Source organism: Talpa occidentalis, unplaced genomic scaffold, assembly GCF_014898055.3.
Source record: "Talpa occidentalis isolate TD23 unplaced genomic scaffold, MPIMG_talOcc4v2.1 talOcc4.2, whole genome shotgun sequence".
Taxonomy (NCBI): Eukaryota; Metazoa; Chordata; class Mammalia; order Eulipotyphla; family Talpidae; genus Talpa; species Talpa occidentalis.
This window is the reverse complement of record NW_023602073.1, coordinates 144,911,335-144,937,282: the sequence shown is the minus strand read 5'-3', so window position 1 is coordinate 144,937,282 and position 25,948 is coordinate 144,911,335. Positions and strand designations below refer to the sequence as shown.

Sequence of the window (25,948 nt, the reverse complement as noted above, 5' to 3'; positions counted from 1 at the left end):
ATAACTTTATTTCATGATGCTCTTTCTGTACCAGCAGTGAATCTGAAAAATGCGCTGCAGATGTTAGTACAAATAATTAATGTCCGGGTGTGAACAGGAGGGAGAGGCAGGAGGAAAGAGACAAGCTAAGCAGAAGAGGAACAGCAAGGCCCCCTTCCTTCTCCTCTGGTGACCTTCCTCAATCACAGGAGATGGGCCAGGTCTTCCCCCTTCACTGCAAGGCTCAGCTCTGCTCTGGTGCTGGACCAATTCAGACAGCAGATGGGCAGTATTTACACAGCTCCATTGCTTCTGTCACCATGGAATTTACTACATAGCAGCCCAGGTCCCTGTGACTGGCCTGGGCTCCTGTGTGCTCTGCTTTCTAGAACTGAGTCTCCTTTTGGTTCTCATTATCCTGCCCTCCTCAAGTTGAGGCCAAGGATCTTTGTGTCTGAGACCCAGCCCCACGGCTAGACCCTAGTTCCTGGGTTTGAATCTTCCCTATTGATTCTTGCGATTCTCCATCCAATATACCTCCCACTGGGATTTCTGCTTCTCTGTCCAACTCTCCTTTCTGGGTGTGTCTTTCTCTTCCGAGAAACCTAAGGGCTCACTCTTGCTGACAGCTCTGCTTTGAGCACACCACTTTTTTTCTTGCATTCTGAATGCTTTTGCACCCATGCTGGGTATATGCCTGCCAGCCCCTGTCTGGTGCAGAGAGTTTGCATCAGATCCCTTCTCATATTTCCTTTCCATACTGTCTTTCTACCATTTTCAGACCCTTCCCCAATGTAGGAAGAAAATAAACGAATAGAAGGGGAGCAGAAGTTCTAAAACCCCCAGCACAGAGAGGACATTTTTGTGTTTGCACTGTTTTGGCACATAGTTTGAAATATCTGAACCTTAGAGGCTTTTTTTTTTTTTTAAAGATTTATTTATTTATTTATTTATTTATACAAGCACTGGGTACAGTCGGAAGCGCGGGAGGGTGAGAGAATTCACCAGAGCCAGAGCGGGGAGCAGAGCAGGCAGAAGGACCGAAGTACACTGCTGAGGGGAGCAGCAGGCGGCAGGAGAGGTCTGCGTGCCATGTGGGACCCTCCTCTGGTGGCCGGGGAGCAGCCGGGGATTGAACCGGCACTGCAGATGCTGCGGGCAGCTTCGCAACCCAGCGCTCAACCGCTGCGCCACTGGGGAGGCCCCTGAACCTTAAAGTTGTTGGGACCAGTGGCCCTGTGCGTGGAGAAGCTGAGAATGGGAGAAGCTAAAGAGAGCTTGGATTTCTTCCACCATAGACTTTGGGAACATTTCTAGATAGCTATCGTTGAGAAAGAAACTAGGCTTTCTTGTCGCAAATGCAATGGAGAAATGGAGAAATGGATTTATGCCATTGGTCTAGAAGACCAAGTGCCCAAAATATCACCTTTCATTTTGGGAAAAGTTTACAGAATCCTCAGCAAGGATGAACTTGGGAAACCCTATCCATTGAGGAAAATCCATTTGTCCATGACAACTTGAGGAATCACTCCTTGTCTAGCAGCGTAAAAATCTACTGAAAACATTTGGTATTATGAAATATATCAGGGATATATGAAGCAACAGCTTAAGTAATACAAATTTGGAGTTCCAGTTTAAGGAATAAATATGGCTGAAAGTATTGAAGGCCTCTTTTCATGCCATCTTTCCCCATTCTTTATTCCTTTTTGTCAGAAATAACCAGTGGCCTGAATTTGAGCTTGTAATTCAATTTCTGCACATTCGAGTATCTTATATGCATGTGACTTGTGTGTGTGTATAAATACTATTTTGTATGATTTTGACTCTTATTTGAGTGATCCCATGCTACATGGATTGCCCTACAGCTTTTTTTTCTCAATGTGATTGTGGGTTAAGCAAACTCTGATCTATGGCCAAATCCAGCTATTGGTCTGTTTTTTAGGTACTTTGCTCTAAGAATGGTTCGTACATTTGTAAAAGTTTGAATAATAAAATAAGAGCCGCAGGCAAAACAAAGGCTTTATGCAGTTGACAAATCCTAAAATATTTGTTACCTGATCCTTTAAGAAAAAATTTTACAATGCTCTTTCATTTTGTTCATTCTTCTAAGTACAGTAGAAACATTAGCTGGTCAAGTTTCATGAAAAACCTCTTTCAGATTTTGATTGAAATTACTTTAAATTGATAGATTGTTTTGAAGAGATTTGATGTGTTTGTGATAATATACACCATTCACCTACACTAGTTATTTATTGCCACTATAACAGATTACCAAAAATAGAAAAGTTTGAAATAACATAAAATTATTTTTTAAGATCAAACTCCAAGATGAATCTCACTGAATTAAAGTCAAGGTGCTTGCAGAACTGTGTTTTTTTCAGAAGGTTTTCTAAGTGTGAAGTTGTTTTCTTGCCTCCCCAGTTTCTGGAGACTGCCCACAGCTCTTGCCTTGCAGCTCCTTCCATCTTCAAAGCTGTCAGTTACATCAGTCCCAAACTTTGCTTCTGTCATCAGTCTTATTCTCTGGCTGGCTGACTTTTTTGTGTTTCTTTTCTACTCTAAAACCTATTGTGGGGGCCTCCCTGGTGGCACAAGGAGTTAAGACACAGCAGTACGAAGCTATCTGCAGCCACTGCAGCATGAGTTCAATCCTTGGACAGGGAGCTACCCACATGGCGCAGCAGACCTCTTCTGACTCACCCACTGCTCCCCTCAGCAGTGTATTTCAGTCAATCTGCCTATTTTGTTCCCCATTCTGTCTCTGGTAAATCCTCTCACCACCCCCACACCTTTGGCCTGTATGCCAGTTCTTGTATGCATAAATAAATAAATCTTAAAAAAATAAAACCCATTGTGATAACATTGGGGCCACCTACATAATCTGGGATAATTTTTTTATCTAACCACATCTAGAGCAAGTCTACTTGGTGAATTTTTCCTTTCAGTTATACTTTTAAATCCTAAAACATGCATTTGTTTCTTTTTATATCTTCCATATCTTTGCTGAGATGGTCTATTTTTCCATTTGTTTCACAAGTGATTGTAGTTGCCTGCTGGAACACTTTTTATGATAGCTTCTTTAAAATTCTTGTTAGATAATTCCAACACTTGTGTCATCTTGGTGTTGGCATCTGTTGATTTTCTCTCTCATTTGAGTTGAGATTTTCCTAGTTCTTTGTATGACAAAAATTTTGGATTATATCCTGTACATTTTGAATAGAATGTTATGATACTCTGGTTCTTATTTAGATCTCCTATTTTAGCTGGAAGTTAGCAGGTTTAGGTTCAGAACAGACATCCTGGCCCACTTCTGTGGTTTATGCTTCCAATATCAATTTAGTTTTCAAAGTCTTTGCAATTCTGTTCTGGCATTACCCATTGTGTGTAGCCCAGAGGCCAATTTGAAACCTGGGGAGTATTCCTCACCAGAGTTCCATTTTCAGATCATTTGTGCTGTTGGTTTCAAACACTGGCCTCTTGAGGATTTGCCTGAAACTTCATAGACACATTTAAGAATCCTAAGTCTCTATACCACAGCCTTGGGGGTGGTGGCAGCTGTAAAGAATGACCCTTGGGTTCATGCTAACATGGGGCACATATGGTGGACAGAGTTTTAGAATTTTTTTTTTTTTTGGTAAAGACTTCACATTATATGTTAGAATTATTTTTTGGCCCCTTACAATTATTTGATGCTGTTCTTAGAATTACAACTGTTTTAAAAAGATAAATTTGAAGTTTAAGATAAACTGGCTGGGAATTTATGCAGCAATGTGGATGGGGCTAGAAGGAATTATGCTCAGTGAAATAAGCCAGAAGGAAAAAAAAAAGTATGGGATGGTTTCACTTATAACAGGAATATAGGGGAACGAAATAAGACATCAGTATTAAAAAAATAACAGTACAAAACACAAGAAAGCAAAAAGAGACAATTATAAACCAGAGACCTACTGCAGGGGAGGAGGGGGGAGGGGGTGAAAGGGTAGGAGGGAGGAACACAGGGGACTGTGGTGATGGTGCAGGGGTGCCTTGGGGAAGGAGATTCTATGGGGACTCAATCTGAGGGGGTGGGGGGAAGCAAATATTGTCTAAAAATGTAAAAAATGAAAAATGTTAAAATAAAAAAAAGAAAAAAAATACTCATGAAAGTTCTGGAAAGAAAAAAAAAAGATAAACTGGCTGGGAATTTGGAGAATGTCACACAAGACTGTTACATGAAAAATGCAATGGTGATGGTCCTTTCCTTGGGGAGGGGTGACTTAACTGAGTCAGTAAATTGAGCAGGGTCATGATTACGCTTTGTCTTAAAGGTTAATCAGGAATTTTTATAATAGTTTCAAGTTGACTATGGAATTTATAGACAATCCTTAAAGCAGCTTTTCTTCTGTTTAGTCTGAGGGGAAGAACTAGGAGAAAGTACTTTAGAGGTCTGCAAATATTCTCTTGAAAATTGATGAGGAGACAATGTTAGAATTGAAGAAAAGGAGAAGAGAAAAATACCCAGTAAGACAGTGGCTGGTAGATGGCTAAGAGGACATTTAGATTATTTGGTAATGAGGTGGATGTGCAGATGAACACATGCACAGCTAGGATGCCTCCTGCCTATTAGAGACTAGAAAGACAAGTGAGGCTGATGAGCAGACCTTTATTTGTGCCAATAGTGTGGATCAGCTTTGCCTGTAAGTACAGACAGGCTACCTGCAGTGGGACTGTACATAAGTGACAGTGTTAACTTGGAAACTTCTATTGTACATGTTGGACATGATAAAAGCATCACTTAAGCTTTCCTGAAATGCTTCTGAAAAATGGCAGAACAAATAAGATGATGAAATAGAGGAGGTGGAGGAGAAATAGTGAGGGAAAGGGAGAGATTAAAGATGATTCATAGATATTTAGTGTGTTTATCCCAAGCACTTTGGTGGATGATGATGCCATTAACTAAATTACAAAAGATCAAAGAGAAGGATTCAAAGACCAAAGAAGAGGATTATGAAGAAAAAAATAAAAAGTTTGGTTTTAAATATGTAAAATTTGAGATGTCCATTATCCTTTTACCAGTGGAATAGATGGTTGGATATATCCTGTGGGAAGTCTGTGCTAGAGTTTTAAACTTGGGGCTCAGCAGCAAAGGGTGCTTGAAGCTCTGGGACATATGACATCACTCAAAGCAAGAGGGTAGATGGATAAAAGAAGAACTATGGCTAAGTCCTAGGACACTCCAACATTTTCAAGTTGACTACGTCACAAAAGTCAAAAGGAGAAAGTATTTCAGGAATGTAGAAGTGGTCAACTGTTTCAGTTGCTGCTAAAAGAAGCTGAATTTCAAATCCTATAGGTTATGGTAGACTAGCAAACAGTTATGACTGCGGAGATAACAATCCAATTGGAGTGTGCCAAGAGATAATGCTGTGGACATTCAGCTACGGAGAGTTGACTGATACTGCACCAAAAACAGTATCAAAAGACAAGTGTAATCTAATAAATTAAAAAAGAAAACAACAAATCCTTGTGCACAAGTAAGGAACAAAATGATTTTGGGGTGGACTAGAAACCAGTAGTATGAGTTGGTTTCTTGTCCACTCTTCTCTGAAGTCCCACTTGGGAATCACTAATATGCTTGCTTCTGGAAAGGAGTGAAAGAGGATATTCTTATCTTTTTCCTCTTCTTTTGGGAAGTTATAAATGAATTGGAAAAGAAACCAACAGAGCTGATGGTCTTGTTTAAAGAGAAGGATCCAAATTTCATACTTGATTGGGAGAAAGTGTCTGGGAACTAGGAGTAACATCTCATGGACATGCCTTATATAATCCATCCCTTTCCCAATTATTTGAAATGAACAAAGACAAAGACAAAGTATAGTCAGTATAACCTCACAAGATAAAATGGATCCCAGGAAATCAAATAGAGTCTGCATGTGGCTGAAACTGAGCTTTCTTCCTCTCTTAACACCACTCTACCCCAGCTGCTGTTCTCAGATTTCAGAAAAGTGAATAAAAGATGAAATTTTTATGTTTATGAAATACCCAGATTAAAACCATACTGTAGAAGAGAAAACATTATCCACATAAAAGCTTTGCATGAATGTCACAGCAGCATTTTTTACAATGGCCCCCCAAATGGAAACAACCTAATATATACATGAATACTGTTCGGCAAAAATAAATGAAGTACTGATAAATGTTACAACATAGATGAATCCTGAAAACATTATGTAAAGAAACCAGCCACAAAAGACCATATATTGCATGAATTCATTTATATGAAAGGTTCATATAAAGTATATGATAGAAAGTATATTAATGGTTGCCTATGGTTGGGGGTAGGTTTGGGATAAATAATGAGTGACTTACTAATTGGTAAGGGTTTTCTTTTTGAAATGACAAAATTATCTGTGGTAAAATTGTGCAACTCTGTAAATATACAAAAATGATTTGAATGCTATTCTTTAAATGGGTTAATTTTATTGTATGTGAATTATATCTCAACAAAACTGTTCTAATTTAAAAAAGGAAGAGAGAAAACATTATTTTAGAGAGAAAAAAAAACCCCAAGAAAAACCCCAAGAAATGATTCAACACATGGAGCAACCAATAAAATGTCAACAAACATGAATAAAGTGAAAAAAAAATACGATTGCAACTCTTCCAAGGTGGTATAGGAAAAATGGTGCTTTAGGAAAATATTAGGTAGAATAAGAAAAAAAAAATCCAATCTAGTAGGAATGACAACTTAGATAGTTCTCAATTTTGCTTCATGTAAGGAGAACTTAATGAGAACATTAATTTAATGAGACAGAGGAAAAAGACAAAATTATAAATTAACAGGAGATCAAAGGGATATTGCAGGTCGAAGGTGACAAATCAGGACTCCAAGCAGCATCTTTACAGGTAGAACTAATTAATTATAAAAGTATAAAGAGAAAGGAACAGGAAAGTCATTACTGAAAACTGAATTCCAAATTCATAATCCTTCCCTGAAATAAGTTCCCAAATCCAAGAAACTAAGAGAACTCAGAGGAGTTTTTTTTTTTTTTTTTTGTAACCTACTTGGCAGCATCATCTGTCCTGAACAGATGTGAGGTTATTTATAATCTTCGCTTATTCCACTAAATTTGAATATTCATGTATATACTTTTTATTGAAAAGACATAAGAGTACCCAGAACTCAAAAGAGGTATTGGGTACTGTCCCTGACTCCTTTAGAGTGTTGTGTATATATGGAATAAACATTTGTTACTTTCTGAAATGTGAAATAATTTTGAATTCTAAAACATATTCTGCTCTAGGACTTTCAGAAAGATACGGTGGACTAGTAATAAAACAGGAGATTCACATGTATATTGAAGATACAATAAGATTAAAGTAATTAGAAAAATGTATAGAATGGAAACAGGAAAAAAAATGATCCCATATAACATAATTAATGTCTCTGAAACAGGGAGACAATAGAAAGGAATAGAAGTCTGTATGAAGACCTAATTACAAGGAATTTTTTCTGCAAAGAAGAAAAAAAATGTTCTAAAACATACTAATATAGGAAAGATTGCTATGAAATAATCAATACCAAAAAGTATGAGCTTCAAAGATAAAGAATTATTATTTAGGAGTGCAGGCAGGAAAAGTCAATTTATTTACAAAGGGAAAAAAATGAAATTGGCCTTATACTTCACCATCACAGTATTTAATGACAGAAATACGGCAATAATAACTACAAATCCATGACCCAAGAAAGCTATATCCAGTCAACTGTCAGTTGAGTTAAAAAGCAAGAAACTGACATCCTCAAAGATAAATTAAATCAGGAAATAAAAGACACATGTCCTTAATCCAACAAATTATAGTTGATGCTCAATAAAAACTCAGAACAGAGAAGTTATTTTAAAAGGAAGCGTGATGAAGAATCTATTTAGGGTTAACTCTTTTATTTATAGAACTTAACACAAGCTACATTTCTCAATATTTGTTTTAATCTTCAAACAATAGATGATCCTTGGAAGGCCATCATTCCAGCATCGACCTCCCATATTTCATATTTGTTGTCCAGTATCTTAGTTTTACTTTAAAACACATCCCTTCAGAAATCATCATTTTCTTTTATAGTCAATGCTTAGAAATGTGGACAAAATGTTTTTCAATTTCTGGCTTCATCACTGCTTCTTGGAGGAATTAATTGATTTTCTCCTTCCTTTAATATACCCCTTTGTAATTTCAGTGAGGAAGTTTTCTTGAAAATAAAACTGTATTTTGCCTTCACTTTTGATAATAACTTGATCACAGATTCTCATGTGATGGTTGTGTCTCTACGGCACTTTGAAGACAGTCCTCCACCATATCATGATGTTCTGGGACAGCAGCTGCCAGATTTATTGCTCAGTTGTAGGTAATTTGACTTTTCTCTCTGGTTCCTTTGATATCTTTGCTCTCACAATGATGCTTCTGAACGTTGACTGTTTCCTTCCTCTCTCTCCCTCTTTTCTCCTCCGCCTTTTCTCTCCTGTCCTCTCTTCTTCCTTTCCTTTGTTTACTTTATATTTCAGATGATTTGCTTCTCTTTCTCATATATTCTCCTTAGATGAACTTTTGTTTTTTAAGATGAACTTTTAAATAGCTACCCTTTAGAAAAATCTTGAGGAAAATTTAAGATTTGAGATTCATTTAACTTATTTAATTTGGAACAAATTGGTATCTTTATTATACTAATATTCCTATTTAAAAAAATATATTTTAGGGGCCTCCCTGGTGGCACAGCGGGTTGAGCGCAGTGCTGGGAAGCTGTCCGCAGCCTCCGCAGTGCGGTTCGATCTCCGGCTGGCCAGGGAGATTCCCACATGGTGAAGCAGACCTCTCCTGTCTCGCCCGCTGCTCCCCTCAGCAGTATTTTCAGTCAGTCTGCCTGTTCTGCTCCCTGCTCTGTCTCTGGTGAATCCTCTCAGCCTCCCATGCCTCTGGCCTGTGCCCCAATTCTTGTATAAATAAATCTTTTAAAAAAATGTACATTTTACAACATTTACCTAGTCTACCTATTTTAAAATGCCTCTATGTTTGCTCAATTATCAAATAGTCTTGCAGAATTATTACATAAAGCTATGGTTTTGCTACATTTATGGTTTTATTTTGACTAGGCAATTTTATTTTAAAAAATCCACATTTTCTACTTGGCTACTGCTGCATCTACTGATTTTTGTATTTTTATATTTTTTCTATATGGATAGGTCAGACTCTATGGATGTGGGAGAGAGACATTAAGGTCAAAATAAAAAAATCAGAAACACAAATAGCAGATATAAACAGCAAAATGTGATTTTGTTTGGAAGAACTTAATTTTTTAGGGAAGTTTTAGGTTTACCAAAAAAAAAAAAAAAGGAAGATACAGAGATAGAAATCTGTTTTTAAGAACAAGTATTATCTAATTAATTAGACAAAATTATGCAACTAAAGCATGTACTTTATTTTCAGATAAACAGAGAAAAATAATTGAATATGATCAAGAAAAAATATTTTTATACATATAACTTTCCTGCTTATGTAAATATTAGATGCATGCATTTGACTACAGAAAGTTCTTATTGTAAATGTTGAGTTGAACTTAAATGTGGAAAAAAGTACACAGAAGAACTGAGTGTATTAATAGAAGTGGCATTTGAATGATCCTATAAGGCAAAACCTAAGGAAATTATAATGCAGGGTTTGTAGCAATAGTCTCTGAGAAGAGAATATTGTCATTTTTTTCCTAGCATACATTTAAAAATATACCATGGAAGTCATAATATCAATACCAATATCTGAAAATAAAGCAAAAGAAATGATCAATTTATAATTTAAAAATACTTGAAAGAACTTAAGTGGCTGCCTGACATTGTAAGAACAAATCACGTCAGGCCAATTTAATTCTCTTTTTTTGCAGAACAACAATCTACGAAGTTAGGCATTTGAAAAACATAATCTATTTTAGTTTCAATAAATGTTTTTTTCTATTGTATATGGCATCTTATTTATAAGCTAAGAAAGTAAGGTGTGGTGTGCCCTTCTCAATGGCAAGTTATCATTAACCTGTTCCCAACTGGGCTTTCATTTTAACAGGTGGTTGCAAGAATTCATGGTGGAGTTCTTCTGATCAGTAAGAGGATTGGAAACCTGAACAAAAGAGAGGTGCTATTACTAAATATGTAGCTATTACTAAGTTAAATACCAATATTAGTATCTATCTGGTGCCAACCTTCAAACACTCTTGAAATACTGGAAAAATTTTAACATATTGATCAATACTAGAAGAGAAAACTGTAAGATATGATGAATACTTTTGGAACATTGTTAGGGCAGGATGGCTGCATGGGGGCGGGGGATGACTGGCTCTATAGGAGTGTATAAATATATAAATTTATATATAATTTATATATATTTAAAATATATCTTTATATAATTTATAAATATAATTCATATTTATAATTTATATATATTTATATAAAAATATATATATAAATTCCCAATGTGTTTGTGGAATAAAGTTGAGGTGGTGTATGAGTGTTGAGATGATCATAGATTAATATGTGAAAGCAATAACCAGTGTTAAAAGAGCGGGAAAAGGGCCTCCCCTGGTGGGGCAGCGGTTGAGCGCTGGGTTGCGAAGCTGCCCGCAGCCTCTGCAGCGCCGGTTCGTTCCCCAGCCGCTGGCGAGGGGCCCACAAAAAAAATAAATAAATATATCAAAATAAAAATGAAATGAAATAAAAGAGCGGGAAAAGAACTATGGAAGGAAGGACAGAGGAGGTATAAAGGAAGGAAGGAAAGAAGGATGGGAAGAAAAAAGAAAGAAAAAAGACACAAAGAAAGAAAGAAAGATGGCAAACAGAATTCAGTTATGTTGAAAAACATGGCATACAAGGACCAAAACTTGACTCTTCTACAGAGTAGTAGATTTTCTCCTACTGGAATATTATGTCTCATTTTAGTCAGCACATTTTGAAAGGATGTGAGGAAATGGAAATGGATTTGAAGAAGAGCAATAAAAATGATTGAAGGGCTAGAATAAATATCCTAGGCTGAAGGGTTAAGAATCCAGTATTGTTTGGACTAGAAAAGGGACAGGTAAGGGATGATTTTTAGATCATTTCAAAGTATATAAAGGATTTTTGTGAAAGATAACTCCTATTGCTGATTTCTTAGGTATATAGAGGATGAAAAAAAAGCACAAAAGAGCTTTAGGTTAAGCAGAAAAGATCAGGTTTGGATACAGGCAAATATCTCTGTTATCAAGGTGACAGAAATTTGAAATGACTTCTAAAGGAGACTGGAGCCAGCAGCCAGACCAGTCTCCATGTTGAGCGGAAAGTTAAGCAAGAAAACAAGTTTGGTGCCCCCTAGAAATCTGACTGCAGAATTGAGGTTGCCAAGAAGGAGAGGAAAAGGATAGAATATATAAATGGAGCTCTGGTGGTGGCTGTGGTGTGACAGCATTTTATACACCTGCAGAGGTGTGACCCTATGCCTCTGAATCAGACCCAGTGTTGTAAACCAATGTTGCCTCAATTAAAAAAAAAAAAAACACAACAAAATAATAACCTTTATCCTGGTTCCACAAACTACCTGTTGGCCCACTGTTTTGGATAACCTATGAACTAAGATTTACTTTTTAAAAATTTATTTTATTTGAAATTATGTTTATTGAGATGTTGACCTACCACAATGTATATGTTACAAATATATGTTATCATACCACACCCACTATCAATGCCCCATTAATCCTTTACTACAGTCCATTGGGCTCTTCCCCCACCCCTTAAATTAAGAAGGATTTGCAATTTTAAATCACTGAAAAAAAAAGAAAAAGAATATGTTATTACATGAGAAAATTATATGAAATTGTATTTCAGTATCCTTAATAAAGTTTTATGGGAACATTTATTGGAACCCATTCATTTGGTGTATTTTTGGTGGTGACTTTAGTGCACTGCAATGACAGAATTGATCAGTTGTGACTGAGACCATAAGGCTCACAGAGTCTAAAATAATTACTATTTGACCCTTACGGGAAAAGTTTCCCAACTTCTGACCTCTACGATGGTAGACACTTACACAATTTGTGAATTTTATCCCTAAGTCTAGAAGCTTTCTCTGTTGTAGTAAAAATGGACGCCCCTGGGGTCAGCGGATGAATATAGGCGGCACATGCTTTGAAGCGTCTTTGAGAGAGTTTTGGGCCCACAGAAGAACACACCAATGTTGCTGCTGCAGGAGAGGGAGAAGGGAAGATACGTGTTAGACGAAGCAAAGCCGGCCAGGACAGATGACACAATCAGCGACATGTTTGTGGTTTGGACTTGTTTTGTTTATCTTTCCCTACCCACTTCCATTTTCCTTAGAGTTTCTTTTCCTGCTTTGAGCTCCACACCCTCTCACAGGTTCCCAGGACCTTACACACCTGAGTCACACAGCTAGGGAGACCTGAGAAAGCAGAGGCTGGAGGGGGCCTTGCTAACTGGAGAGGGGGTTTTGATGTTGAGGTGATCTTGCTCGGATTTTTTGTCAGGTCACCTTGATTAGTGTCCTCTTGGGTTGGTGATCAGATGTAGAGTCCCTGTGAGCAGGAACTTGGACGGGGTACCCCCCTTTTCCTTATCATAAAATGGGAGGATTGTCATTGTAATACTGACGCCCTGGATATTACCCACCGCCCACAGACAGTACATGTTTGTTGAATGAACAAATGATTGCTGATTACTACCTGTGAGTCTTGGTCAAGACGTTGGCTCTCAGTCTCCACATGTGAAAAACAAAGATCAGGACTATATAATCTTTGAAAGGAAAATTCTTATTTGAAAGTGAAATGAGATATTTCATTCAAAAAGTTTTTCAGAGTGTCAGTGGTTACTAGTATTCTATTCAACTCTGTCTCTGTGCTGACAATGAAATTCATACTAAATAATAACAGCTTAGTTTATCTCTCTTGTTGGGATTTTCAAAGATGGTCAAGGAAAAGAGTTGGAAAGGAAAAAGCTATTGCTGAGAATGAAGTCACCCAAAAGTTTCATCTACAATGTGACATTTCAGGAGACTGTGTTGGGGGAGTTTTGTACATAGTGACTGTCCCAGGGCCACTCAGATCCCTTGTACATGTGGCTGCTGGCTCTGCTGACTCAGAAACAATGTCTGGGGGTAAAGATTCAGGTCGTCTCTGGAAGTTAGGAGGAGCCAGTCTCTAGAGGGTGTACAGAGACCATGTTTCCCCTCACTTTGTATGGAATTGGTTCCTGTAGCATTTTTCCAACCTCCAGCACAAGCTGAATCAGTTACTCTAGATCAAAATTTCTCATAGTTTCTGCACATAAAGTCATCTAGGCGGATTGTTAAAACATAGGTTTCCAGACTTAAAATCCAGGTAAGCATTTTTAGCGAGACCCCAGGTAACACGGCAGAGTGTGGTTATGTCAACCATTGTCTTAGAGAAATTCCTGGACTCGAGGGCGAGCCCACTAAACCACTGGACTTTACACCTGGTTTCTGTTGGGAAGTGCTTGTATCGCCTCGCTCTTATTAGCTGATATGTTAACACGGTTCTCTGTCGTGTACCCACATTTAATGATTGTACCCACATTTTAATGATGTGTTCCAGGCCCATAATATCATGGTAGAAATTGATGGTTCAATTACATTTCAAACTCTAGCTTCAAAGCAACTTACTGAGTGGAATCATTTGTAAATGACAATATGTTTAAAATGTATAAGTAGTATTTTTAACAATATCATTCCCATGGCTAAATTCAAGAAAGTGCTTTTTTAGAAAATAGTTCCCACTGAAAAATGAGTTTATGACTGAATGAAGCAATTTTAAGGCACTTATGAAAAAGATGGTGAAGAGAGTGGTTGGTTCCACTACTTCGTTGCTGGGTAACTTTGGGCATGTTAATTACCTCCTCAAAAGCCCCATTTCTTTACCTGTAAAATGGGGAGACTTATAGCAAGCACCTCGCTCCCAGAACCTTTGCGTGAGCTGGGTGAGATACCGCAGCCCACCGTCCCCTCCATGTGGGTACGAGACTCGCTCTGTCAGGACCCTCAGGATGCCAACCTGCCCCATGAAGCCAAAGAGAAAATGCCAGGTGGCTGTTAACCCAGCAATGATGGCAGATTTCCTGGATCAGCACTCTAGCTCTTGTTTTTTTGAGTCCTGGACTGAAACATTTTGAATGGGGCAGACAAAACCCTCCCCAGAGAGGCATCACAGCGTGGCGTGGCGTCTGATGCCCAGAGGTACCTTGCATTTAGGTTCAAAGGCGCTGTTGTGGGCGGTCATATTTCTCTATTAGTGTAGGCATCACAAAGAGATGGCCCACTGGCCCCTTCCCAACAGGCTGAGATGCCCTTTCGTCTGCAGCCACCGTGACTGCTTGCAGACCCAAGGAGGCTCTTCGATGCTGACCTTGAAGACTCCATTTCAAAGGATTCTGATTGCTAGCTGCCAGGTGCACCTCTGGCGTCCCCAGCAGGTCGCACTACCCGGCATCTTTTGAAGCCAAAGCTATTGCACCGTGCAGCTCAGTACATGCTTTTCTGTATTCATGTCACTGTCCTGCTAATGCAGTCGCCAAAAGGTCTCACAAAGATCATCCATTCTCTACTTTCTGCTAAGGCAGAGGGGCCGGATCGCTCCAGCTCCCAGTGCTGTCCCTTGTCCCCAGGCACGGCTTTCTTCACTTGCCTTGCTCAGCCCTCTCGGCATTTGATTTCAAGCCTGGAGATTGCTTGTTCTAAAAGCAGATTGTGAGTCACGGAGCAGAGACTGCACAAGGCAATGGAGGCGCAGATGCAGCAGCATTTTTTTCCCTTTTATGAGGCCATGGATAAGGGTAACAGAACCCTAATGGGGTTGGTAAAGAAAAAAAATTCTTCTATAAAGTTTAATTACCCACAATTGCTTAGAATTAAAAAAAAAAAAAAGATTCCCTGTAAAAGACGTATAAAAACACGAGGCATCATTCTCCAGTTTACAGCCTGCAGGCTGCTGAGCTGCACCCGCGTGAGGACTTGGCTCAGGGACAACATCAGCGGCATTGATCGTCTGAGCTGCTGACTTTGATGAGAAAAGGACGAATTTTACACAGACCACAAAGATGGCTAACCTTCACAGCATTACTCTCCGCTCCGAACCTTCACAGCATTACTCTCCGCTCCGCTAAGTGATAAAGAAAATTCTCCTTTCCTCCCTCTTCTTTGCTAAATAACTTCTGGTTCTTCTCTGTGGGGTTGATGCATTTTGCAAAACAGGTCAGGGAAGCCTTGAATGAAAGGCATCCAAATGTCGCTCCCCAGGAGGTCTCTGTGCATAGCGAGATGAGAGCTTGCTTGGGCCTGGAGTACTCCCACCCTCTTGCTGGACTCCCAGCTTCTCCTGCCTCTTGCCCTCTTCTCTTTAAATTGTATGTTTGTTTTTATGTGTTGACTTTTATGCTTGGTAAGTTATAACCCTGTAGGGGCAGACCCTAAACCCCATTAAAAAAAATCAAATTACTTTATACCCTGAGTGCATTCAGCAAATAAAATCGATAAACAGAAGCTTCCTGTGGATTTATGGGGGCTTAGAAGGAAGAGAATGAGAATCTACTAACTGGGTATCAGACAATGGACACCACTTTTGGTTAATCTCTCCTAGAGAATGTTTTTCATTAGAAATGCCTCCCAATGATTCATGGCATAATTATATTCTGCACAACACCTTCTTTTTCATAACCACAGATAGTTGCGTTGGCCATTTTTAACCCCATCTCCCAATGGATTTGTGGCAGCCTGCCCCGGTACTTCTCTCTGCGTCTTAATAACTCAGCTATTCATTAAGGACTACAATGCCCCGTCCCTTGCTCGTTGCTGTGACACTCACCCTGCTCCTTTCCCACCAACTCCATCTTCTTTGACAGGAGTTCAGGCCCTTGTCCCAGCTTCCATGTCCATGTCACTATTCCTACACTTGCTGATGCTGGCCACCTGCTTGGCTGAGAAGCATAGACTAGCTGCTGCCTATGAGGACATTAGGGTCAAATAAGGGAAGGAAATAAAAGTAGTAGACTGTAGAGTGGGTTCCCAGAAAAGGGAGAGCCATTTTTCTGCCAATTCTCTCCTTCCTCCTTGCTGATAAAGCACTAAAATATATGTATGTTCATATGGAAAAATCCCAGTATTTTTTGCCATATCTTGGAGGATGTCCCATCATCTAAGAAACTGCAGAGTAATGATGAACCACCTTGTGCTCACCCACATTCCTAGTCCCCTCATGCAAGTAATTTCCATGGAATCTTCTTTTGATTAAAACTGGAGAGCTGACTGTCCTCAGGTAGGAAAGCTCTAAGTAACTACGCTGACAATATCCCAGTGATAAGTTTATGGTGGCTTTATTTTTCTCTTGCAGCTATAATTTATCATATGTGGGACTTACATTTAAGTCTATTTGAGAATTCTAAACATGTTAGTCATAAAATGAACATTGAGGATATCCTGTTAGGTAGGAGGCCCGGATGCTATAAGCAGAGTGTTAATTTTGAAAGATATCATTTGAAAACACTCTGCCCATATGCACGCACAAACGGGAACTGGAGGGTGTGCACACAAGCAAACGTGGCTCCAGATGGACACATTGGCTCAATTTAACACACAGGTATTTTTGCATTTCTGAAAACAATAGGCTGTGTCAAATACAGCCCTGTGAAATGGACTAGACACTCCGAGTCACATGGTAAGTTGACATCTGCCTTTATGATCAGGTTGGGTTGCACTGACCCAACAAAAGGTAGTACTCTGCTCATCTTCATTTCCCCCTGCAAGACCAAAGAAACACTTCTACTGAAGTTATGAAAAAATGGCTACATCTTCAAAGCTTTTTATGGTAATTAATTACATAGTTTTATGCCTACCAGGCACAGAGAAGTTGTTAGTAGATAAGTCAGAAGTAGCAAACTCTAAATGTTAGTGAAGTGCAAGATCAAAGATGGAAGTTCTATGGAAAGTCATTTTATTCAATTAATTCAAAACAACGGATCCATAAATCCAGAAGGTTGAGGATATGCACAATGTGTGTTTATCAAAAAAGTAGCTAAGATGTGACAAAGATAAATTTATTTTCATTCTGTCTACCTTTTGGGAAACGATGCACGGAGGTTCTGAACATTTGTCTGAAGCTTGGGAACATATTGAGAACATTCACGAAAACACGCAATGCCGCTTCCATTTTTGTATACGTGAACAATTCTATAGATTAGCGAGACAGATCGCAAGGCATGCATTTAATTAACCTACTGTACTTTAATTAGGAGAACAGTTTCCATTGTTTTTATGTTTAGAGCACTTTCTGTGCTTGTCTAAGTTAAGCAATATACAACAGTTGCCACGCACGTGGGTTAGCAATAAAAGACTTACTTTTTATATATCCACTTGGTATTTGTTGATCTTCTTTTAAAACTATCCTTGTGTTTTTGCAATACAGCTGATATACTTATGAAAATTAATTGCAAATAAAAACAATAGGACACACTTTCCCACTTTCTACTTTCAGCCTTTGATTGCTTTTTAATTTTTTTCTCCCCCTTTCCTTATTTGTATTCATTTCGATGCCCATCAATTTGTTTCTCTATTACTGTTATTTCTGCAATTTTCTGGTTCCTTCAGAGCTTGCACTATTCTCTTTGATCTGCTTCCCTTCGAGCTTTATTTTTGGTGCTGTTTTTCATGTTCTATAAAAAATGTTTTTGCCCTTCTTTCCCTTTATTCTTTTGATTTAACTCCTTCTTAGAACAAGAGCAAACTCCAGCTTTGAGTGAACAGGTAAATGTTTTTAAAAGAGTAAGCCCTAAGAATCCTTGGCTTCGCGCTGATGAATAGAAATGGTTGAGAGCCTACTTCAAAGGCCCTCAAGAACAAAGAAGCTTTTCTGAGGCCATGGACAAATCCACCAATTCTTTCTGACTCATCTTTGCCAAAAGATATGAGCTAATGACAAGCCAGACCTGTCTTAGAAGAGTAGCCAAGTGAGCCTGGGAACAAACATATCCTTGACATAATAAGGGGAAAACATACTGTTTATCTCCTTAATAACCATCTTGAGGAAAATTAATGTTACTTTGTCCTTTGTGCAAAGCAATAATTGGATTGTGTGTTTCATTTATATCTGGACAAAGGCCAGGATATTGAAATACTTCTCAATATTAGATTTTCTTGTTTAAAAATTAGATTTTATTGGCATTCTCTTTCCGAGATTTCTTCATTAAAAGCTTCATTAAACATAAATCTTTCTTCTTTTTTTTTTTTACACAGCAGAAAATAAGATTATTTTAAGGAGGTCATTTAAAAATCTTTTGGAAGGGTGGTGCTAAGTTCTTTATGGGTGACTTGTTTTTTCTCAGGGATCTGGCATACCAAGGATGAAATAATAATCGATCTTTGCCTACATGTGTCTGATATTAATTACACTGATCGTTGGAGCTAAGTTACAAGTCACAGAGTTCTAGAGTATAAGGCTATTACAAATATGGGATTTATGAAATTTTAGGCTAGAAAAGAGAGGATTGGGTCAGTGACATCCAAATCTTGGGGTCTTTTCTATTCTGCAAGAGATGAAATCATCCTTCAGAAGAGATTGTTACACAGCTACTCTGCTGAAAAATTCAACCAGATGATGGCATCTGAAGAGGAATTACCCCCTCCTCACAGGGCAAGGAGAAAAGTGACAGGTTTTCAAGTTCCCTCCTTCAAACTATTCTCTGATCTTCATTCCCTGCAAAACCAGACAGACTACCATGCCAGCGCTACACAACACAATTTTGGGGATTGAGTTTGTCCAAACTCGGTTCCACTCTCAAGTTCTTCATGCTGTGTTTCTAGTTCACACCTTTCTGAGGGAAAGGAGCTAATGCAATGGTCTGTATTGAAAGGGTTGCCCCACTAGGCTGCCAAACCTGCATGTTAACAAAAACACACACATGTGATGTGAGATGTCATTATAGAGTTTTCTGTCCCAAAATGCACGCTTGTGTCAGAGCCTGCTGAGTGGCAACATTCACTCCATGATAACTGGAAATGGAGTGTTCAACATTTATCAGAAGAATAGATTTTTTTTTCCCGAAAAGAGAAAATTGTGATTAAAAAACCCGGTTGCAGCTGTAACATAGGAGTTTGTAACATTCGGTCTGTTTTCTACTGATAATCTTTATTATGAGACCACAGGGAAAATGAACCACTCATTCTTTGCCTCTGCACAAGCACCTGAAGGGTGGGATGTGAAAACAGTGATTTCATGAATTTAGAGAAGTCTGGGGTTCCAGAAGCAGGACAGGATGTTGAAGAGGGAATCACAGGACAATCAGATTCTGAGATTCCCAGAAGCTGGCATGGGTTTGAAGAAGCCACATTTGAAGAGAACAGACAAAATTTAAGAACAGGTTCTAGCTCACGTCAGTGAGAAATACAAGAAGATAGTAGAATAAGTACCAAAACTGGTAAGAAGAATATTCACCAGAAAAATATTCCATAAGGCAGAAAAAATATTAAATAACTACAAAAAGTTTAATGAAGCAAAAGCCTCCATGAAGGAAGACAAACTGACAATACCTGAACTGAGAAGAGAGATGACAAGAACACAGGGAAATCACAGAAATTAGGGAATTAATCAAAAATACCCTCTTAGTTTTAATTTGCTCTTAGTGGTTCAATACTGAAAAAATGGACAGAAAACAAAGGGTCAGGGGATAGAAAACCTAAACGACAAGGTTAATACAATAGCTAAAAGTGGGATGTGTTAAACTCTATAACCTGAAAGAAGAGACTATTTCCCTACCCTCCAAATATCATGGTTTCCAGAACTCCTGTTGATCTACATTTGATTCTTTGTCTATATCACCCATTGTTGTGGCTCCAAACACAGTTTATATGCTGTCACCTGCCAAGTGTGTAACTTCAACTTCTCCCCCGAGTCCCTAAGGCATTCACCTGCCTACTCAACTTTTCCACTTGGACATAATGGGCATCTTACACTGAAAATGTAAAAAAAAAAATCACAACTCTTATTACCCCACTTCTGCTACCCTGTTCCTCTTAAGGTATCCCAATGTTAGTAAGTGGTAGCTCCTTTCAAGCTTGGTATAGGCTTCCCGTCCAATCCATCAGTAAGACCTTCACATCAGCTCTCTTTCCACAGGAGGTCCCAAGTGCAACTGCTTGTCACCATATTCACTTTCTGCCCCTGCTAATTCCACCACTGTGTACTTCCTTACCAGCCTCTGGACTTCTGCCTCTTACGAGCTACACTCTCATAGCCGCAAGATGATCCCATTAAACACAGGATGGGTCACATCACTCCTCTACTCAACCATTAAGTAGTTTCCCCTCAGAATGAAATTCAGGAACCTGTAATATCCACTACAGGTCCCTCTACTAAGTGCCTCCTCCTGACACTCTCTCTATTTCAATGACTCTGGCCTTCAGTTCAAGCCACGAACAGTATCTGCTGCCTCAGGACCTTGCCATGTGCTGCCCTTCTGCTCTTTCCCAGCTGTTTACATGGCAAAATCCCACAATCCTCCAGGTCTTTCTCAAACATGGAAGCTATTATGTTAGTGAAGACAGTATTAGGGCATGATGATTTTCAAGAGTTGTAGATGATGGGGTTCAAAACAAAGACCGATTCAGAGGTCATGTAATAACAATGATGATTTTGCATTAGGGCTTTGTATTTGACCAAGTTTGGTAAACTACTATGTATTTTTTTATATCAATAAAAACTATGCTGTGAATGTATAATATCATCCATATTTTATAATGGGCCAAAATGCATAAATAAGCTACTCTGTTCAAGGTCACATAGCCAGCAACTTCTAGAACTGAAAATATAGGCTTCACTCTTGCCTTAAGGTCCCAGAACAAATGCTCTTCTCTTCTGCAGAGAAGTTTATCATGACAAAATCATAACAGTAGTAAGCAACTACTACAGCTAATGTTGATGATGATAATAGCTAACGTTTACTGTATTTGAAATACTGGTTTGGGCACTTTATATGTATTTACTCATTTGATACTCACAGAAGTCAAGAAGGTTAGCATTATTATTTGCAGCTTACAGAAGAAAATCAGTCAGTGCCAACAATAAATCTGTACCAGGTAAGTTCACGGTAATGGCAGAGCCAGGATCTACACCCAGACCTTTGGACTACAGATACTGGCTCTTTAATCGCCACCCATCATCCTTGCCTGGGCCTCAAACATTTCCTGTCTGCTTTGCTAGACATGCCACAGTTTACAGTGGACAGAAATGAACTTTCCATGTGGGTAATTAGAAGTCATCTCTGTTCACCAAAGACATCTTGAAAAGATGGGAAACTCAGCTTATTTCATTGCGTTTCAGTGTGAAATTTTTCAACTTAACTGATAATTGTCTGTTATTCTGAGCCAGTTACAGGATATTTGTATCCTGAAATATCCTATGACTGCCTTAGCTAAGGTCCATGTTTTCTCTCTCAATGAACGAGATGCCCACGACTATAGGTGAACTAGCTCATGGTCCAGAACTTCCCATTTCATCAGCAACTGGCATTTCCCCAGGAGGCTCCCAGTAGGCAGAGGAAAAAGACCATGTCTGTTCCTTACCCAGGGTGATTGCAGGCGATCTGCTGAAACTCCTTATTCCAGTTGGGTCTTCCGAAGAAGGTTTTCTGCTTTAACCCCGTAATCACGTCAGTATTTTCATCCCAGTGTAAAGCTATGTAAATAGCCTAAGGCAAAAATTGTGGTATCAGATGACAGGAAGAAAAAAAAAAAGAGCTGTCTACTAAATAAAAGATGAAGTAATTATGCTCATTTATAGATTTAATACACAAGACAATTTTTTACGGGGCTGGAACTGCTCCTCATTACCATCAGCCCTCACTGATTGCACACTTTAGGACAGGCATCTGATCTCATTTCTCTTTGTATTCTGCCTTGGGCGTTGTCGAAACAAAATGCTTTACACGTGGTAGATGTACAAGAACATGAGGCTGGAATGAATATTTTTCTTTTAAAGAATGAGTGTAATATAGTAAATAAGGTTATGGGAAAACAAGCACTAAGCTATTTCTCTTTTCTGCCAAACTTCTCAAAAATAATCTTGACTTTTGTCCCCTTTCACTGAATATTAATCCTGGGGATGTGAGAGGGGCACTGCCAGATTAGGCTGATAGGCTACATACACTCAGGAAGAAGCTGGTCCTACCATCAAGTCACAGAGTAGAGATCATTTGAATGTACTGTCTGGGTGGGGCTACTGTAGAGCCTGGCAGACAGGACAGGCAGCCAAAGCATAGCAAGGGTGTGGCTGGAGCTCATGCCCTACCATTTGCTTTCAAATTATGTGACTATATCCAGGAGTCAGGTAACTGGAGAATAAACAAATACTAGGTTCATAAACCAGAGCCTGGGCCTACAAATGCCATTTAATGACGATTTTTTACATTGCTATAAGTTGTATCAGCTCCTGCTGAATTCTGGCTGCCCCCTTCTTACCTGGGATGTAGTGTCCCCTGAGCTCCTCTCTTAGACCCCTCTACTATTCTTTGAGCTCACATGTTGTACTCTTGGTGCTCCATTTACTTACATCTTCTGCTGCTTCTTGCTCTTGACCAGTTAGGTAAGACCCTTGCTAGACATAACTCTTCCTCCAGGATTTTGCTACTGTCCTGACTTCCCTGACTGTACTTATCAGTCTAGCAAAGCATCCAGAAATGGGGAGGTGGGGCAGAAAATAATGGAAGCACCTTGAAGATAATGGAATATCAGAACTCCAGGCCACAGGAAATCCCTGTGGTAAGTCTAATTTCATGAAGCAAGGCCACTGAAGTAACCAAGTTTGGGAATCAGACTCTAGACAAGGAAAGAGGTAGGCAGGATCTTCTTATGAGGCAGGTTTATCAAGGCAGAAGTATGAGACAAGAGTTTAGGAGTAAGATCTGAGGTGGTATTTGAGGAATGAGCTTTGGAAACTGGCAGACTCTGTAATTAGAGCTGAAATTCCGGGTCAGAGTTGCATTAGCTTCCAGATCAGAGACGTGGCATTGCACTCCCCACAATGCCTTTGCTAAATCATAGAATTGACTGTAAACTGTTGGCAGCTGAGGGCCAAAGAAGAATACAGACAGGCAAGGTAATTTTGACCAAGTGCCAAATCTAACAACCAACTGAGACCTAGTTCTCCTTGGTTTCTCCACCAGTGGCTAGACATTGCTCCTTCTTGATTCTAGTTGCACTAAAATCCTAGTTCTTTGACTTCTCTGATTTTTCTTTTGATTAAAGGAAAAAAACATTAGATTTTGTTTTCTTATCATATATTCCTGTCTTAAAAATGTCACTACATTTCCATCCTTTATTCCCAGCAATCTTCCCTCTTTTGGACCATGAGTCTCCAAAGAGCTTCCATATTTCATGACCAAATTAGCGTAATCTACAAAGACGAATCCAAATTCTCTCCTAGGCTCTGTCATCCTTCGTGAGAGGAGTCCTACATCTCGAACTTCCCAAACATATTATGTAGAATTATTTCAAATTGATCATCATAGTTAAAATCATCACTCCAATTCTCAAATAATTTGTGCATCAAGATACTTCTACATGCGGCTCTTGAGTGAGGCCTACAGGCAGGCGGTGAGGCACAAACAGAATGGTAGAGAGAAGAGAGAAGACCTCTGCTTTGTGAGGCGCTTCTCCTGAAGTAGGGGCAGCCCATGAGGGAAGCTATTATGCTCTGAATCACAGCAAGATTCTTCTTCACTAGAGGCAGAAACAAAGAGCTCTGGAGAAGGAAACCAATTACTTTGGTGATGTCCAAGAAATTTCCGCTAAGAAAACTGGGTAGACTCACAGAGAACTAGACTCTAAGGCAGGTTCCATGCTTTAGTCAGGGGGGAGGGCAAGAGGGAATTAGTGATGGGGAAGCATCCAAGTGTGGGCCTGAGAGGAGAATGAGCTGGGTTTGGAGGCTCCAGTTCCAGTGGAATATGGTGGGAGTGGGCTAGAACAAGTGGGTTGTGTGTCAGGTTGAATACGGTCTTTGCCTCCTTTTTTAAAAAAAAAGATTTATTTTTGCATACAAGAACTGGGGTACAGGCCAGAGGTGTGGGGGGTGAGAGGAAAGAGCTCTCTGTCTCACCAGAGACAGTGTGGGGAGCAGAACAGGCAGATTGACTGAAATACACTGCTGAGGGGCGCAGCGGGTGAGTCCTTAATAAAAATATTGTGTGTCATTTAAAAGAATAAAAGGGCCTTTCCTAATTTTGTTAGAGGTATTGCTGAGTTGCCGATCACTGATGTTCAAACATTTGGAATATATTTGTTACGTATTTCTCAGCCTGGTGTTCAATTAGTTTCCAAACGCTGTCGATTTGCCCTTTAAAATACCTTTCCCATCTGTCCCTTCTGTTCTTGTCATTCTGCCACTTTGAGGTTGAATTCAATCTAACAATTGGCTATTTCTAAAACAGTCTCTTGATTCCTTACTGACAGAATGTACCAATTATTTTTTTTCCTGAAATTTGAGTGTCTAAAGAATTTTCAACATGTCATGGCAAAAATTAAAGAACATGTCTATTTTAATTTACTTGTATTTGGAAAAGTATATTGTATTTGCTTATGGAAGTGGCAGAGATGGGAGGCGACAGAGCTGTGTTTCACAAAGTCAGACTGAGCCTTCGCTTCACAGCTACCCAATGAAGACACGCCTATGTGACGCCAGGGCACTCTCGTTTAGAGCAAGAGTGTTCTGGAAAGCCAAAGACAAGGTTGGGTTTGTACTTCACCAAATGGATCATTAGTCAAAGATCCCACTTGAGTAAGGAAAATGTTTGTTTGGAAAACATAATTAACACTATTTAATTCATTAAGGTGTTTCAAGTATAGTTCCCAAGAAATCTATATTTCAAATTATCCCAGAGGAATAAATGTTTAAGGATAACTGCAAATAAGAAGTTAAAAATTCATTTAGCTACTGAATTTTAAGCCCAATCTTCTTATTCATTTGCAGAAGCAGAGACCAAATACAGTGATGCTCTATTGGGCCAATGTGGGATGTGTGTGTGTGTGTCTTTGTGTGTGCGTGTGTGTCTTTGTGTGTGCATGTGTGTGTTGACAGAGAAAAAGTGATGGAGATGAGAGAGAGGGAGGGAGAGAGACACAACACATAAACACAGGAAAGAGCTCACAGACATGCAGGAGCATTCGTTTGTAAATTTAGTGATTAATACAAATCTCCTTAGCTCAAACATGCTTTCCTTAAAGTAAATATTAATAGTAGCTGCTACAGAAGTGCTGATTACAACATACGTTTCATAATCTAGCAATCATTTCATTGTTGTCTTCCATATTTGACGAGTTAAAAAAGATTTAAAATTTAATAGTTATCATTCAGTATTATCAACACTGAAATACTGTCATGCAGTATTTTGCTATACATTATTTCTGATCAACTCTTAATATTTCATTAATATAATACTCTGCAGAACACCTGCCACACCAGAAGATCATTTTGATCTTAGGCAAATAAGTGCACATGCATACAATTTTAAGAAAAGGATCTAGATATATCATGTATTTGACATAATTATTTTCTGTAGAAGCTCACATACTTTACAATACAAAACATTGAATGTTAACACCTGGGAATCTTTCTGCCTAATGCTGAACAACATAAAGCATAGAATTGGAACCTATTAGGAACTCAACCAGACATAACAGCTAGTCAATAATATTTGCTTGATGTCACTAAAAGGCAAATACAACTTTTAGTGACATCACATTCATTTCTTGGATTCCCAAACTTGGGATTGTCTTCCATTAGCCAGCCTCTTTTCCTATCTTTTCTGTTTCCCAGTAAGTTATCTGTAGGTGCTTGATTGTTACAATTTGAATAGCTCTTTCTCATCTGGTTTTATTCTCTCCTACTTACGAACAGAAAAAATATAATAATTCTTTCATG

The 25,948-nt window shown here is 38.9% G+C and overlaps 1 protein-coding gene across 1 annotated transcript in view; it reads right to left on the bottom strand.

The window, feature by feature from the left end:
- Positions 1-12,068: 12,068 nt before the first annotated feature.
- The window catches only part of NOX3 (NADPH oxidase 3), a 53,759-nt gene continuing 39,879 nt past the window's right edge, over positions 12,069-25,948 (bottom strand). Inside the window, exons 12-13 of the mRNA XM_037521010.1 lie at positions 21,595-21,719; positions 12,069-12,201 (exon numbers count right to left, since the gene is read on the bottom strand). Of these exons, the coding sequence (XP_037376907.1) occupies positions 12,075-12,201; positions 21,595-21,719 (252 nt within the window). The 3' untranslated portion in view covers positions 12,069-12,074. The remainder of the gene's footprint in view (positions 12,202-21,594; positions 21,720-25,948) is intronic.